Source organism: Quercus robur, chromosome 2 (genome assembly GCF_932294415.1).
Source record: "Quercus robur chromosome 2, dhQueRobu3.1, whole genome shotgun sequence".
In the NCBI taxonomy this organism is placed as follows: domain Eukaryota; kingdom Viridiplantae; phylum Streptophyta; class Magnoliopsida; order Fagales; family Fagaceae; genus Quercus; species Quercus robur.
Window position 1 is genome coordinate 64,594,068 of NC_065535.1, and position 16,953 is coordinate 64,611,020.

At 34.8% G+C, this 16,953-nt stretch overlaps 1 protein-coding gene and 1 pseudogene across 1 annotated transcript; one reads left to right on the forward strand and one right to left on the reverse strand.

Annotated features, from left to right (window-relative positions):
• Positions 1-266: 266 nt before the first annotated feature.
• On the forward strand, positions 267-6,440 carry LOC126714480 (uncharacterized). The gene is made up of 10 exons (XM_050414642.1): positions 267-412; positions 1,575-2,564; positions 3,253-3,337; positions 3,448-3,543; positions 3,652-3,804; positions 4,998-5,105; positions 5,224-5,343; positions 5,497-5,622; positions 5,728-5,811; positions 5,912-6,440. The coding sequence occupies exons 2-10, from the start codon at positions 1,594-1,596 to the stop codon at positions 6,035-6,037; spliced, it is 1,869 nt and encodes a 622-aa protein (XP_050270599.1). The 5' UTR covers positions 267-412; positions 1,575-1,593; the 3' UTR covers positions 6,038-6,440.
• Positions 6,441-6,738: 298 nt separating this feature from the next.
• LOC126714481 (early nodulin-like protein 1) lies at positions 6,739-7,533 on the reverse strand (annotated as a pseudogene).
• Between the last annotated feature and the right edge of the window lie 9,420 nt (positions 7,534-16,953).

Genomic DNA, 16,953 nt, shown 5'->3' on the forward strand with positions numbered 1-16,953 from the left:
ATTTTAATATATTTGTTTAAATAGTAGGGTTTTAGAGTATGAAAATTTTATAATTATAACTTTTAGTAATGCGGGACGGGGTGGGGTGGGGCGGGGACGGGGAGGGGCGGGGGTCTAAAATGCCTAAACCCATCCCCACCCCGTCCCGTGGTGCGGGGCTAAAATCTTGCCCCATTCTTGCCCCATCGCCTTTGCGGGACGGGAAAAACCCGCGCGAGACGAAGTGGGGAGGGGCGGGTTAGGCGACGGGGAAAAATTACCATCCCTACTTACTGGAGTCCGCCAATTTTTACTTTAGACAGTTCAACTAAGGAATAAAAACGCCGCTATTTATAGCAAAAAGAATTATATATATTCAAAATTTTGGTGTTTCTTCATTTCTTGGGTTCCTCAGAGTGCCGAGAAAAGACAGGTATTTGCTCTCTCTTCTCCGATTCCTTCAAATTTTATTGATTCGTGGATTCAATGATCACAAATGTTGTGGTTCGAATAGGATTTGTTTTTTTTTCTGTTTCTATTTTGTGAATAGTTTTGATAAATCTGTTCCCTATTTCTCGTAATTGCCAATTCCTGATCTTTCACTTTTAGGGCTTCAAATTCAAGTTCATTTCAGGTTTTTTTATTTATTTATTTTTAATTTTTTTTACATGCATGGGTTCTGTTTGGTTGCCGCGAAACTGCAATTTGATTTCTTGTGTATGAATTTTTTTTAGCATTGATTCTAGGTGAATTTGATTCTATTTTTCAAATGCGTGCTTTAAAAATATACTATTCTTATTCTCTCTCTTTTTTTTTTTTTGTTGTTGATATTTTCTTGTTTTTATTTTTATTTTTAAAGTTTTATTTGAATATGATTAGTGATAATAATTTTATAATATTCTTGATTGCTTGAAAACCATCAGGCATCAATTCTCATAAAAATGGGTGAAAGAGCAGAAATTGAAATATTAGAATGCATAGCACTCTTCATTTTCTATGTGTAATTGTATTTAGCATTATTTAACAGTGGTTTTTTTTTTCTAAGACCCTAAACCATGCAAATTAGAGTATCTAAAATTTAAAGTTGTTTTCTCATTTTGTTAAGAGCCATGTAGCTCAATTGGCACCTCCCCCATTGTAACTATTGAATTATCAAATAAAGTCGTTTTACTTTTGATTGCTTGAAAACCATTAGGCACCAATTCTCATAAAAATGGGTGAAAGAGCAGAAATTGAAATATTAGAATGCATAGCACTCTTCATTTTCTATGTGTAGTTGTATTTAGCATTATTTAACAGCGGTTTTTTTTTTTTTCTAAGACCCAAAACCATGCAAATTAGAGTATCTAAAATTTAAAGTTGTTTTCTAATTTTGTTAAGAGCCATGTAGCTCAATTGGCACCTCCCCCATTGTAACTATTGAATTATCAAATAAAGTTGTTTTACTTTTCCCCTACATTTGTCTTGGAAACTATGCGAATTGTGGGGGGCGTGGGAGGTTCTATTTTAGATTTAAGTGCAGATAATTTTTTTTTTTTTGGGGTAATAAATTCCTGAGTTTTTGATATTGAATATTCTGCTGGATTTGATTGCAGGGTACATCCGTAATAAAAGATGTTAGAGCAGTTACTAATTTTTACTCGAGGAGGATTAATCCTCTGGACATGTAAAGAGTTTGGAAATGCTCTTAAGGGATCACCAATTGACACCTTGATCCAATCCTGTCTTTTAGAAGAACGATCTGGTGCAGCATCGTACAATTATGATGGCCCCCAAGGTGCCGCTTACACACTCAAATGGACCTTCCATAATGATCTTGGCCTTGTATTTGTCGCTGTGTATCAGCGAATCCTTCATCTATTGTATGTGGACGAACTGCTTGCAATGGTGAAGCATGAGTTTTCAGAGATTTATGATCCAAAACGGACGGCTTACAGTGATTTTGACGAAACTTTTAGGCAACTGAGAAAGGAGGCTGAGGCTCGGGCTGAGGAATTGAAGAAATCAAAGCAGATGAGCAAGCCTTTAAGTAATAGTAAGAAGCAAGGACAGGTGCAAAAGAGTGGGTTTGAAGGAGGAAGTAAGAAAAAGAGTGAAGGTGCTTTGGCCAATGATGGTGGGGATGGTGATAGAAGGAAAGGCAGTAAACTGGCGAATGGCCACTCCAATGGCCATCGTGTTGATATTGTAGAATCTAAGGTAAATGGTGCAGATAACGGTATAGAAAATATGAGCTCCAATGCTGGGGCGTTTGATGTAAATAAGCTTCTGAAGCTTAGAGCTAAAGGTGGGAAGAAAACAGATACTGTTGTTAGCAAGGGCTCCAAGATAGAGCCAAAAAAAAAGATAACAAAGAAGAATAGAGTTTGGAATGATTCACCCCCTCCAGAGAAATTGGATTTTACGGATTCTGTGGGTGAGAATGGGAATCATATAGATGTTGTTGCAGCTGATCATGGTGAAAGTATGATGGACAAGGAGGAGATCTTCAGTAGTGAAAGTGAGGATGAAGAAGATGAGGAAGTGGAGAAGGACAGCAGGCCTGAAACTAAGAAGAAGGGGTGGTTTTCATCAATGTTCCAAAGGTAAGTTTAATTGATCTCAGTCCTAGGTTTTTGTTTTATTCGTTAATGACAATTTAGTTTATATGTGTAATTTTCTTTTTTAAACTTCTGCTCACTAATTAAGTAGGTGTGTATTTAATTTTATTTTTTTAAACTTCTGCTCACTATTTTGGTTCTTAGTTTCCCTGCCATATTTAAATGAAGGATGCTTCTTGGTTTTTTATTTTTTATTGCAATGTAAATATTTGAACAGTAATTTAGATGACACAAACTTGTGTTATCAATGGTCCACCTGTGTTGCACCGGTTAACATTTTTATGTTGAAATCTACTTATTTTTTTATTTGTCCATATGATGATATATTTTTCTTTGAATTATTGAAGGAGTTCATTTGTTGTTTCTGCTTATATATATTTAATTTTTCAAATATTGGAGTTTACAAGAGTTCTTCGTTGAGGTTGAACTTATTGATGGATAAATTTTCCAATCTATTGTTGTATTCTGTGATAGCCTAAGGATCAACTGAACTTCAGGTCTTCAGCATATAAATGGCTTTATTATTGAAAATATTCCAACCTGCTGGGTGTGTGCATAACTTACCAATAAAAATAATTATTGCAACTGTAGTGTTGCCATTTCTACTGCTTTGAAATCTTCATTAAGATCATCAGATACTTTTGTAATCATTTATTCACTTTCCTGTGCTCAGTATTGCAGGCAAAGCGAATTTGGAGAAGTCAGACCTGGAACCAGCTTTGAAAGCTCTCAAGGATAGGCTCATGACCAAGAATGTGGTATGTTTCTCCTGCTGCTACAGTGATGTGCCTATGTTTCACCTCTTTTATTGGTACTTCTCAAACACCCTGAACCTGCTAATGGGAGTCCTATGCTGTTACAATGATAGGCTGAGGAGATAGCTGAGAAACTCTGTGAATCTGTGGCAGCAAGTCTTGAGGGGAAAAAGTTGGCTTCATTCACAAGGGTATCTTCAACAGTGCAGGTTTGTGAATCATCACTTTTTCCCTCCAATATTTAATCTAAACTAATTATTTCTCATTACTTCACTTTTTTATAAGAATAATGCCATGGAATGAAACAATGACTGCAGGCAGCAATGGAAGAAGCTCTTGTTCGCATTCTAACTCCTCGCCGGTCAATTGACATACTGAGGGATGTGCATGCTGCCAAGGAACAAGGGAAGCCGTATGTTGTTGTTTTTGTTGGTGTGAATGGAGTTGGGAAATCTACCAATCTAGCCAAGGTAAGAGCATCCACAACAGTAGATCTATAATTTTAACTATTTAACACCAATAAAAGTTACTTTATCTATTTTACTTACACACATGTTACAGTAGTGAATCTATTTTAGCTTTCAACACAATAAAATAATATAAACATTACAATAAAATAAAATATACCAAAAAAACCCACAGCACCAACCACAACCACCTCTACCATCAGCCACAACCACAACCACAACCACCATCACCACCACCACCACCACCACCACCACCACCACTAGTCCACAGCAGGGGAAAAAAAAAAAAAAAAAAAAAAACCCAAATCTCCAATCTTTTTCCTCAGCCACAACCACCACCACCACCACCACTACCACCACCAGTCCATAGCAGGGAAAAAAAAAAAAAAAAAAAACCCAAAGCTTGGATCGACGGAAAAACCCACGACGAGGAAGGTAGCAGCGGCATCGACGATGAAACCCAGAGAAACCCAGAGCTTGGATCGACGATCAACGATCAACGATGAAACCCAGTGGTGGCTTGGGCTGGTGATGTTGAGGCCGGCGGAGGCGTGGGTTGGAGACGTTGAGAGAGAGAGGCACGGATTGGGCGATGGGGCTTGGGGTGGGTCGGCGAGTTGGGTTGGTGGAACAGATCGGCGATGAGGGAGTTGGCCGGCGAGCTGAGGGATGAGGGAGATGAGGGAGCTGGCTAGCGAGCTAGAGAGAAATTTCTCAGATGGGAGCTTAAGAATGATGAGAGAGAGGACGGTGAGATGAAGAATAAAAGAATGAAAAAAATAAACAACCCAGTATTATTTTAATCCGGGGGCTGAATAAAAAATTATATTTTTTTTTAGATGACTGCACATCTATCTGTAGATGTGTACTGTAGCAGTTCAGCTAAAAATTATTGCTATGCCTCCATTGCTGCGTGGCCCTTTTTGGTATTTTGGTGGAGCTAAAATAGCATTATAGCTATTTAGCTCCATTGCTACAAATGCTCTAAGCCACGCTTTTTCCCCAATTTAAATGAAGTTTGGAATTTTATTAATCTAGTAAAGGTTAGGCTTAACCCCTAGTTCTTTATAGTAGAGGATGCATGTGTGTGTGTGGGCGTCATGTATTCGTCTTAAGTATTTATATATAGGTCCTGTGGACAGATTAAATTGTATGGATTTTGATCAGATGGTTTCTTTCAAACATGACTTTTCCAGGTTGCCTACTGGCTTCTGCAGCATAATGTCAGTGTCATGATGGCTGCTTGTGACACATTCCGATCAGGAGCTGTTGAGCAGTTGCGGACTCATGCACGAAGACTCCAGGTATAACATTCAATCTGGCTCTCTGTCTTATTTACTTTGAGATGATTAATGTTCACTCAATAAAATGCATTATAAATTGGATGGTGGTTACTGACTTGTTGTATTTTCCTCTTGGAAGATCCCTATATTTGAGAAGGGCTATGAGAAAGATCCTGCTGTTGTAGCAAAGGAAGCAATCCAGGAGGCAACACGAAATGGTTCTGATGTGGTTCTTGTTGATACTGCTGGTCGAATGCAGGTATCATGCTTAGCTGGTATTATATCATAAAGTTTTACTAGTGTATATGCTACATGTGTCATTCTAATTACGGGATAAGTAAGGTTTTAAGGTTTCTTACCTGTTTGATCTTTTGCCTTTGTGTTTGTCTGATACATTTTTGATGCTTTTCAGGATAATGAACCATTAATGAGAGCACTCTCAAAGCTTATTAACCTTAACAATCCTGATCTGGTCTTGTTTGTTGGAGAGGCCCTGGTTGGAAATGATGCCGTTGATCAACTTTCAAAGTTCAATCAGGTTTGATTTTTATACCGGGATTGTCATCAATTGTTGTCTGGCTTGTGTTCTCTTTTATCATTATATTTCAGAAGTGAGTTACTTGAGCAACACTTGTGCTTGCAGAAATTAGCCGACCTTTCAGCTACACCTAGTTCCAGATTGATAGATGGGATCTTACTCACTAAGTTTGATACCATTGATGATAAGGTAGATACTCATCAAACTTCTCGGAGTTCTAAAATTCTTTGTTTGATTATTTTATCCAGTCCACTAGTTACATCTGGTGTATAAATTGTTCATGTTGCAGGTGGGAGCTGCACTTTCAATGGTCTACATTTCTGGGGCACCGGTCATGTTTGTTGGCTGTGGACAGTCATATACAGACCTTAAGAAACTCAATGTCAAATCCATTGTCAGGACCCTCCTTAAATGAGAATGTGTGCTGGTTTCATCCTTCATTGCTGTGCTGTTTGTCTGACAGTTATGGACATGTATGTTGCTGCGGAATCCCTGTGTAATCCCTTGTGACCCCATGAACTTGTTGGAGGTGAATCAGTCGCCTGCGGCTGCAATTTATGTTGTAGTTATTTTATTTGGTCCATTGTGAGTCTCCTTTGTGTGTATGTGCGCGCACATGTCTGTCTATTTGTCTCGATGGGTGCAGAGGTAAGAGTAAACCTCTTTCTTTTCTAAATTTCAGCTTTTCCACTTTTTCAAAAAGTTAAAAAATAAGTTGTATGAACAGGGTGATTGTTTTGGTTGGTGATGTTATGGACAATTTTCTGCGGATCAGTTGGCTTAATGAAATTATTCTAATGCTCCAAACTGTTCTTTCATCCATGTTTATAGAAATAAATGAAAATTTTTGTTTGCTAGTACCACTTTACTTTCCTGATCGAGTAAGGAATTGATCCTAATGTGCTTTACTATCCTGATGGAGCAAGGAATTGATTCTAATCTGTTGTTTCCTAGTTCTGTCATGTATGTGTTCGCGTTATGAGTTGACAAAATGTTTAAAGATTGTAGCAGGCCATGAAGCAAAATGTAGAGAATGAATATAATTCCTATCTAATGTATGTGTTGTAGATTTGTAGTTCGATCATAGTGTATCATGTATGTAAAGAACAAATATCATTCATATCTAAATTTACTGTTTTCTCAAAAGAATGTCATATAAATAGATATGAGAACACAAATATGTCCCGGAAGTCAATTATTACAAATAAATCAAACCAATCCCACCAATCACTGAAACTAATAGAAATCTACATCAACATTTCCAACAACACCAACCTCATCAAAACTCCAAAAATTGCCATAAAACCGCCCCTCAAACTTGTGCCATCGCTGGTTGGGGCCATGGCCGGGCCTTCGAATTCCACCGGAGAAGGTGCTGGAGAAACATTGAAGAATTTACGCCTCCCAGACAACACCACAGTGACCAATTTCAGGCCCTTCTCACAGTTGCCTTGTGTTCCACTGATAAAATAGAATGGCCCTGACCTGTCAAGCTTGACCTTGGTGTTCCCATCCTTGTATACCGCTATAGGACTTGAAGTATTGCAGCTATCATAGTCCTTTTTGCTCACTTGGAGTAGAGAGTCCTTGCTAGGATCATAGTTCCAAACTGTAAAAACAAAACAAAACCCAGATGAGTATGCAAATTCTTGGAACAAATGAACAAAACCCAGATGAGGGAATGCGAGAAAACGTAAATTAAGTATAGGGATTGTACCTAGTGAATCTCCAACTTGGAAACGTGAGGCTTCAGCCCATTTGTTGAGGGATTCAGATTCTGAGGATGGGATTTTCCATGCATTGGTCTTGCCACCTACCAAGAATTCTCTAGCCTCTGAGGGAGATGAAGAAAGATACAAGTAGCATTGAAGATAGTAGAGCTCTGAGTAAAGCCATGGTGGACACTAGTATAATGTTTTGAGGGAGAGAGAGAGAGATATAGGATTGAAGGAGGCCTTTGTGGTCTGTATATAGTGGCACTAGAATGAAAACTAGCCGTTATGGCAAGTTCTGAAAGTATGTGCATATAGCGGTTTGGGAGCTGGAATTATTGCCGCACCTTTTTTTGGTCTACCTACCATTTTACCGTTTGAATTCTCATAGGTTTCGGCACAACAATTTTCACTTGAAAGGTTCTTGTTGATTCTCATAGAGATTCACTATTGACACCACTTAATTAGCAACTTACCACCTCAATAATTTAAAATATTTTGTAAAAATTGTTGTGCCTCTAGAGTTATTGGCTTCCTTTTTACAATCTTCTTCATAATAAACCAAAAAAAAAAAAAAAAAAAAAGGGTGTGCAATGTAATCTTATAGTTTTGAGCAATACCGCAATGCATTATTTTATGCCCAAAATTGATAGTTCCAAGTATCAAACTAGTTAGATCACCCCCATTTCGTCTTCCATGTTTGTGTGTGTTTGTTTGTTTGTTTTTATTTTTATTTTTTTTAAGTTGGTTCTAAATCACATATTTAAAAATATATCAGATGTGATTTTTTTTGAGTTACCATTATAAGAGAGAGAAAAAAAAAAAAATTTCGTGACATTTGGATTAAAATAAAATTAGAGTTTTGTTCAAATTAACATTTATTGTATTTTGTGGACAAACTTTCATTTAAAATTTACCAAGTAATTTATGATATGGGCTTAGCATAATTTAACCTTAGCTTTTCAATTATTATATTTTAACCCTAAATTTTGGATTAAAAATGAAAATTTCAAGTTGATCTGTGTGGAACACTAATAATTTTTTTTTTTTTTATCAAACATTAAAGGTTAAATATAATAATTGTGATGTTGAAATCCTGTGAAGTTAAATTATAATTTTCCGTTTACAAAATATAGTATGAGAATTAGTCAATTTTTTATTTTTAATTTTTAATTTTTTTTTGGGGAAAAGAGAACTAGTTAATTAAGTATAAATGTAATAAAGACATGGCAAGACAGGCGGGTCGGGTTGGGATTGGGTCTGGCCAATCGGGTTGTGGGTAAAAAATAGGTCATTTAAAGCAAATTAAAAACGGGTTTAGGTCAATTGGGTTGTGGGTCAAGTTGGGTTGACCTGCATTTTTCACATGATTTTTTTTTTTTTAATAAAGAAAACAACATACATTTGCCATTTGGAAAGTCATGCAACAAATTACTTGATGTAAAATGCATTACTTTGAATTCACTACTTATATCAAGAATGAACTCAGGTAAACTTATTAATACTTATTAAATAATTTTAAAATTATACAAATCCTAACATTATTATCTAAAACAAAATAACACAAAGATAAGTAAAACAAATACACAAGTTTTATTTCTACACAATATCAACATCCAAAATATAAAACAAATTACAAATAACTTATTGGATAACTTATTTGACAAAGAATAAAAACATATAAGAAATTTACAATCTTGAAAATTAATTTTATAATCTATTATCAATTGTGGTTGACACTCTATTTTAATTTGAGATATACATTGGAGTTTGATTGTTTACTTATTTATATATAGTCTCTTTTATGAATATTATATCATTGTTAAACAAAACACAATTTAGAAAATATCATAATTTATTTTGAAAAGCCATTTATTTTGGACATAAATTGTTAAAAAATAGGTTTAAACATTCATAATTTATACTAATATGATACTTTGGCTTCACTATTTTCACACTTGTGAATGTTTCTTACATATGTCTACAATTTTAAATATATGTTTTTAACTCTACTGTAACCAGATTATCTTGACATGTATTTTGCTATTTGATATCTAAAAATCTTTACTCATTAGAGAATGCTCAACTATTCATATTTCAATTAATTTGCATGCAGTTATGTAAATGTTTTAATTGTTTCCTTAAAACTCACAACAAACAATTAAACCAATATTGTTTTAATTTTTTTTTTTAACCAAAAAAAAAGTTTTTAAAAATGGTTTGGGTCAGGTTGGGTCGCACGGGTCGGGTTACGGACCAACCCATTTTTGCTTTGGGTCAAAAAATTCAAGTTCAAGTCATGTATTTTTTGGGTTGGGTCAGGTCAAAAATTTCTGACCCGTTTTGTCATAGATTATCATTCGGTTTAATAGCTAAGTCACCTGTTACATTAGTGGGAGTTACGTAGAGCCTAAATGTGATATATTAATGTTAATATATAATTCTCTAATTTTGTAGATTTAATTTATAAATTAATTTTTATTTTTTACCATACAAGTTATCCTCAAATCAAACCTACGAGCTGCGCTGCGTGCCTGTGAGTGGGCCCGATTCTAATATTCTTTGGACCAAGAGGCACAAAGTACGTACTATATATTAGGCTTTTTAAATTAATGCTGTTGTGTAATTGGGCCTTTTATTGGATTTTTTTTTTTTGGGGGACAGCCTTTTATTGGATATGAAATATCACTTTTACCATACTTGTGATTTTATTGTATGACCATGTGTATTTTTGGGAGTTATAGCTCTTATTAATATGCTAAAACACCATAATTATTCTTTTGTCATTGCAAATAGGTTATATAAATTAAAAAATATATATAATAAAAAATTCATCCATATGCCATATTGAGTTATGGAGGCACATATTATTATTAAATTTTTGCTAAAACACATGGAGGTACATAGATCTGCCTTACTATTAAACAGCCAAGTTGTATTATGATGTGGAATTATTTAGATGGATGCAAAAACTAAAATTAAAAAAAAAAAAAAGGAGAAAAAAAGAACCATTTCACTCAAGGGTTAATTATTTAGTACCCCTACAAATAATGTAGCGTCGGTTACTTTAATTTGAAACAAACCCACAAGCCTAAGCTTGGGTCCCAAACTCTCAGTATTAAATAGAGTTGCTTGTTAGTTCATTTGTGTGACTCCTTGTGCTTGAATCAATGGCTTCCTTGAGAATTATATTCCCAGTTTTTACCCTCTTGTTTTTGCTGTTCACGTCCGCCGAAGCCAGAGAGTTCTTGGTTGGAGGCAACGGTTTATGGGCAGCTCCATCGCCTTCAGTGTCTCTCAATCAGTGGGCAGAGACGCAGCGATTCAAAATTGGCGATACTCTTAGTAATCCTCTATCTCAATTTTTAGTAACTTCCAATAATGCTAAGGGTAATTTTTTTTTTCATAAATAATTTTATAATTACTGAAGTGATTGATTATGAGTAATAAATACAACTAACATTTAGACTTACTATTTATTTTTATTTTCATTTTATTTAATTTTTTTTTTCTATCACTCACTATCAACAACTTCAAAAATTGTAAAATTAGTTGTGAAAAAAGTTGTATCCGTGCATTATTAAATAACTTTTCTTGATGGATTATAGATTATGTAATCCTCCCTATAATTTGGAGGTGATTTTAAAAAGTCTTAATTAAAACTTAAACTTTCCAAATGCTTCAATTTAGACATAAAAAAGAGGCTTCCATATAAATGACATATATTACTTTGGCACCAAAACAAATTGTACAAACTATAAGGATAACTTTGAAAAAGTCCAACAAATAAATAAAGTTAAACAAAGATGTGATAATTTTTTTTCCCAATAAAATACCACGTGATGTTTATATTACGGGTCTTTTGGTACTCAAAAATCAAATAAATGTTATGCAATTTACTTTCATTACTTTCAAATTTTAGTTAACAATAATACTCTAAGGAGGAGAATTTAAATAATTTAAATAGTCTAATGTTTTAACTAATTTCTTTTTTTAGAATTGATTTTGAAATTACTTCCAAATTATAAGGAGAATTGCTGGATAAAAGAGAACAGAACTTCCTTTTTTTCTCCGGACATTGCCGCATGCAAAATTTTATCATGCACATCTTTTTGCTAATTTCTCCAATTTAATGAGTTATTCACAGTTTACCAATCTGAATTAGTTCAAGTTGAAAGGGCAGAAATTTGAATGATGTGTCGCCGGCACAATGACCGTACGCAAGGTTGTCAAAATTGGGATCCTATGTAGGATCGTGGGAAGTAGGTGGGATTGTAGATTGTAGAATCGGATCGTGGATTATAAGATTATACATATTTTCATATTTAAAGCAAAAAATACATTGATAATGACTTTATATGTTGAATAATCATGTAAATTGTGAATTTAACCATAAAAAACAAAGATTTGCATCATATGATGCAATTTGCATGTTATATATCGTTACGTCTATACTAACAAAACAAATATATTTAAGTTTTGACTTAATGTATCTAAAAAGTTAATTAAATGTTTAATTAACAACCAAATACCAAAATATATATCAAAACATATGGAAATATTTTCCAAATTCTAAGTTCCCAGTTCCAAGTTTAAAATCCAAAATAAGTTATCAAATGGAAACTAGCTAACTAAATTATGAAATCCAAAAGCAAGATGCAAATTAAGGTGAAGTGAACATTTAATTATTCCCATTCTAGAGTTCTTATAACCACCGTCCTAATCATCATCTATGTAGACGTGGTATATTTGTATACTAAAGTTGCAAAAGAGATCAAAATACAACTTCACACTCAACTATTTAAGTTATACCACTCAGGAACAATTATAGAGCATGCTCAAAAAAATCAATCAATCAATTTACAAATACAAGCATACCAATAAAATTATATATAAGAAAAAGATTTTAGTAATATTAAAACACAAATTAGTGTATTGATCAAACAAATTTAACAATATCATAGCTTAAAAGGTAGCAAAGCCAAAATAAATTCTTCATTTGGAAATGATAAAGCATTCCTTTATTTTGATTACAAGTGAACTAGAAACTCGAAAATATTTACTTAGATTAACATAATTATATAAAAATAAATAAAAGTCATACCATCATAACATAGAAAAATAAAAACCCTTAAAACTTCATCAAAACCAAAAATTTATCCCATAAAAAAAAAAAAACCAAAAACAGATGTTTTGGTAGGATCGGTAGGATCCCATACGATCTTACGATTTGATACGATCTTACATGATTCTACATACGATCCTACCATTTTTACGATTCTAATGAGATTCTAAACGTTTTAGTGAGGTGGGATCGTAAAATCATGCGATCCTATGATTTAGATCGCGATTTTGACAACCAAGGCCATACGATTTGTCGAGTTATCATGAGTCAGCGATTCGTCAAGTTATCATGAATCAACATATTTCTGCTGATTTATTTCTTATTACTTTTCATATGATTTTTATTTTTAATTCTTGCATTTTCTTTCTACTTGTTAAAAGTACATGCCCACCTTAGCAACAACTGAGTGCTAAGCGCATGGCATGCACTAGTCAACAGGATAGGCAGCCATCAGGTGTAACACAAAGTGCACCTCATCATCAGGGCAAGGTACAATCAGGTGAAACAGAGAGTGCACCTTAGCATTGAGGACAGCTGCAATCTAGTGTAGCATAGCCTGCGTTGCATCATCAGGAAAAGACTCAAAGGGAAGTTACAACAAGATGGAGTCATGAAGTTGTAGAAGACTTGATAGAATCCATTCCACACTATGATCAGATGATTAGTTATATGATTTGATTAATGTACATGTGTAAGCTTTAGGTAGATTCTTGATTGTAACAAACTTCCCTGGAAATAGGGAATCGGTTATTTTTCTATTTTAGCATTAGCATGTATATAAAAGGTAGGATTAGTAGTAAATGTACATTTATTCATTCATAATCAATGAAAACTCAGTTTCTATTTAGAGAGAGAGTCTTGATTTTTTTTCATAGTATCAGAGTTGTGATTGCCTTTTTCTTCTAGAATCTTCTACTCGCTTTTTTCTCTCACCTTCAAGGTCCTTCAATGGCTTCCTCAGAAACTGATGCTCCCTCTGAACCTCACAACACTCAATCCACATATATAAACGCAAATTCTAATAGTGAATCCAATGCTCCTAATCCATATTTTCTTAGCTCCAATGAGAATCCAGGTAACATTCTAGTCACTCAGCCTTTGCTTGGCATGAGAAACTACCACTCTTGGTTAAGAGTAATGGTGCTTGCTCTCACTGCCAAAAAGAAAATTGGCTTCGTGAATGGAAAGATTTCAATGCTAAAAGTTGATTCACCTCTGTATGAGGATTGGGAGAGCTGCAACACCATAGTACTTTCATGGTTGATTAACTTTATGCACAGTGATGTCTCTAGCAGCATCATGTACTGTGAGACAGCTAGGGAGATGTGGCTAGAATTGAAGAACCTGTTTTCACAAGGAAATGGACCCAAGATCTACAACTTGCAGAGGGAGATTTCTCATATTTCACAAAATCAAATGACAGTTAGTGAGTACTACACCAAATTCAAGCGATTGTGGGATCAATTGCTGAATTTTGAGCCATTTCCAGAATGTTCTTGTGGAGTAATGAAGATCTTGAGTGCTTCACATGATAAAGCCTATGTAATGAGGTTCTTGATGGGATTGAATGAGAACTTTGAGACTTTACGAAGTCAGTTACTCATGTATGATCCTTTTCCCTTAATAAGCAAGGTTTATTCTTTGGTACTTCAAGAAGAATCACACAAGAACATTGGACATGGAAGTTCAGCTTCACCACGATCTGTTGCAATGGCTATGTACACCAATTCCAAAGGAAATTCCAATTGGAATAAAGGTAATGCAAAGAAAGACAAGCCTTTTTGCACTTATTGCAACATGCAAGGGCACACAATTGAGAAGTGCTACAAGTTGCATGGATATCGTCTAGGTTACAAACCTAAAGGGAAGGCTGGAGCAAATGTTAATGTTAATCAAGCTTCTTGCAATTCTGTTAATGGTGCAGAGCAGGTCTTAGTGCCATAAAATTAGTGCCCTATCTCTAAGGCACAATGTGAGCAATTGCTTACTTTCCTCAAATTAGGAGTTGTTGTTGGTGATGCTCATCATGTTGCAAGTGTGAGCACTTCTTGCATTGCCACTGGTGGAGAAGGAGCTTTTGGTTTAGCTTCTAATGTGGTTGGTACTTCTGCATAAACCAATCTTAACTTCAATTCAGCTCTAATGTTAGGTACTAATCGTAATATGCCTTTTGTTCCCACTTTAGGGCATTCTATTTTTCAGCTAAGACTGTTGATAGAAAAATCTTTAGATAACTGATTGGGTTATAGATACAGGAGCAACTGACCATATGGTCCACTCCATATCATATTTTATTTCTATTACTGACACTTTTAACACCTTTGTTAACCTTCCAAATGGTGAAACTACATTGGTAACACATGTAGGAACTGTGAAAGTATTAGAAAAACTTATACTTACCAATGTTTTGTGAGTTCCCTCATTTATTTTTAACCTTCTTTCAATTAGCCAATTAGCTAAAGCCATTCTTTCTCGTCTCATTTTCTTGGGGAATATGTGCTTCATCCAAGACCTTGCTCACTGGAGCACAATTGGTCTGGGTAGAGAGTTCAAAGGCCTATACTTGCTGGAAGAGAGTTTATCAACCTCAAGAAATTGTCTTTTTGTAGCTGGTTTTGTAAATAATCTTATTGTTCAGCCAAGTATTTGGCATTTCAAGTTGGGGCATCTATCAAATGCCAAGTTGGCTTTGATAAGAAATAAAAATGTACCTCTTTCAAACACTAATAAAGTGATTCCTTGTGAAATTTGTCCCTTGGCCAAACAGAAAAGGCTCTATTTTACACCTAGTACTCATATTTCACTTGAATGTTTTGATTTAATCCATTGTGATTTGTGGGGTCCCTTTTCTGCTCCTACCATTGATGATGGTTGCAGGTATTTTCTAATCATTGTGGATGATTACTCAAGGTGTACTTGGATTTATCTGCTTAAGCATAAATCTCAAACTCAGCCTACTTTGGAGCAATTTTGCACTATGATTGAAACAAAATTTTTTAAAAAGGTAAAAACCATAAGAATTGACAATGGTACTGAGTTTATTATGTCTGATTTCTTTGTTAAAAAAGGTATCTTGCATAAATTAAGTTGTGTTGAAACTTCACAGCGAAATGCCATTGTGGAAAGAAAGCATCAACACATCTTAAATGTGGCAAGAACTCTTATGTTTCAATCCAACATGCCTTTGCATTTTTGGGAGCATTGCATTCTCACCTTAGTCTATTTGATAAATAGAACACCTTCCTCATGTTTAGCTCATAAAACTCCTTTTGAGGTTCTTTTTGGTTATGCTCCCAATTATGCTCATTTGAAAGTTTTTGTGTGCCTTTGTTATGCTTCCACTCTTTCACATAATAAATCTAAATTTGCACCAAGGGCAAGAAAGTGTGTTTTCTTAGGATATCCATTTGGTATTAAAGGATACAAAGTGTTGGATTTAACTACCAGAAATGTTTTTGATAGTTTTTAGACCCCTTAAATAATTGATTTAACCTAGGTAATTAGCCAAGTTGTTACTTAGTCCAATTAAACAAGTCTAGGTTATCACAATAATAAAGATCAAATCATGCAAAGTAGTGGAAAATAAATAACACAAGATATGATCACCCAGGAAACCAAACCGGTAAAAACCTGGGAAGGATTGGACCTAGCTATCCTTAAGATAAACTTGAATCCACTATCTTGAAAGAATCGAAGTTCATACAATAAGACTTACAAGCCCCCACGCTCGACTTCTTATTGCTACCAACTAGTAGAACTTATTGACACGACCACGTGCAAGCTTTGAATCCACGGACTCCTTCTTTCTTGAATTCACCACCAGATACAAGCACACCCGCTTGTGTTTTCTTTAAACTTCAATGGTAGCAACTGAATTGATCATCAAGGCGTAGATAAATCTTCTCCTTGAAAACCCTAAGTTTGTGTAAAGGAAAGCTCCTCTAGATCTCACAAGAGATTTACACAAACCACAATATGAGCAACTCTAAAACGTGGATAGGGTTTGCCTTTTATACTTAGAACAAATAAGAAACCCTAAAAACGTTTTAAAACACTTAGGGCTGAGTTGGACGAATCTGCAGAAAAACATTCTGCCTGTGCTTCGATCGATTGAGCTTGTCTTTTGATCGATCGAGCCAGGCCGAAAGCCACAATGCTTCCTACTTTAACTCGATTCCAACTTTACATAAAATCACAACTTTGAGCTAGATTAAAAACACTTCTAAAACAGTGTTTTGATCATGGTTTGCCAACAATACAAATTAGAGTTCTAAATATATAAAATCCTAAGACTTTAGAACCTAACAAACTTCCCCTTTGGCAATCTGTGACAAAACACAACTTGAAGCTCAAAGTTTACAAAATAAAAAGCTCTTTACAAAATAATGCTCACAAAACAAATTCAATCCTAACTACTATCCATCAGTTGCAAGTGTAGACAGTAGCTCAATTGAATCAACCTGTATATTTCCTGAAACACTAAACAAAATGCAT

Bases quoted from the DNA above. Each gene is read 5' to 3' on its own strand.
- LOC126714480 (XM_050414642.1), top strand. From the start codon at position 1,594: ATGTTAGAGCAGTTACTAATTTTTACTCGAGGAGGATTAATCCTCTGG. The intron at 3,544-3,651 runs GTTTGTGAATCA...CAATGACTGCAG, and splicing joins GGGTATCTTCAACAGTGCAG to GCAGCAATGGAAGAAGCTCT. The intron at 5,812-5,911 runs GTAGATACTCAT...TTCATGTTGCAG, and splicing joins TTGATACCATTGATGATAAG to GTGGGAGCTGCACTTTCAAT.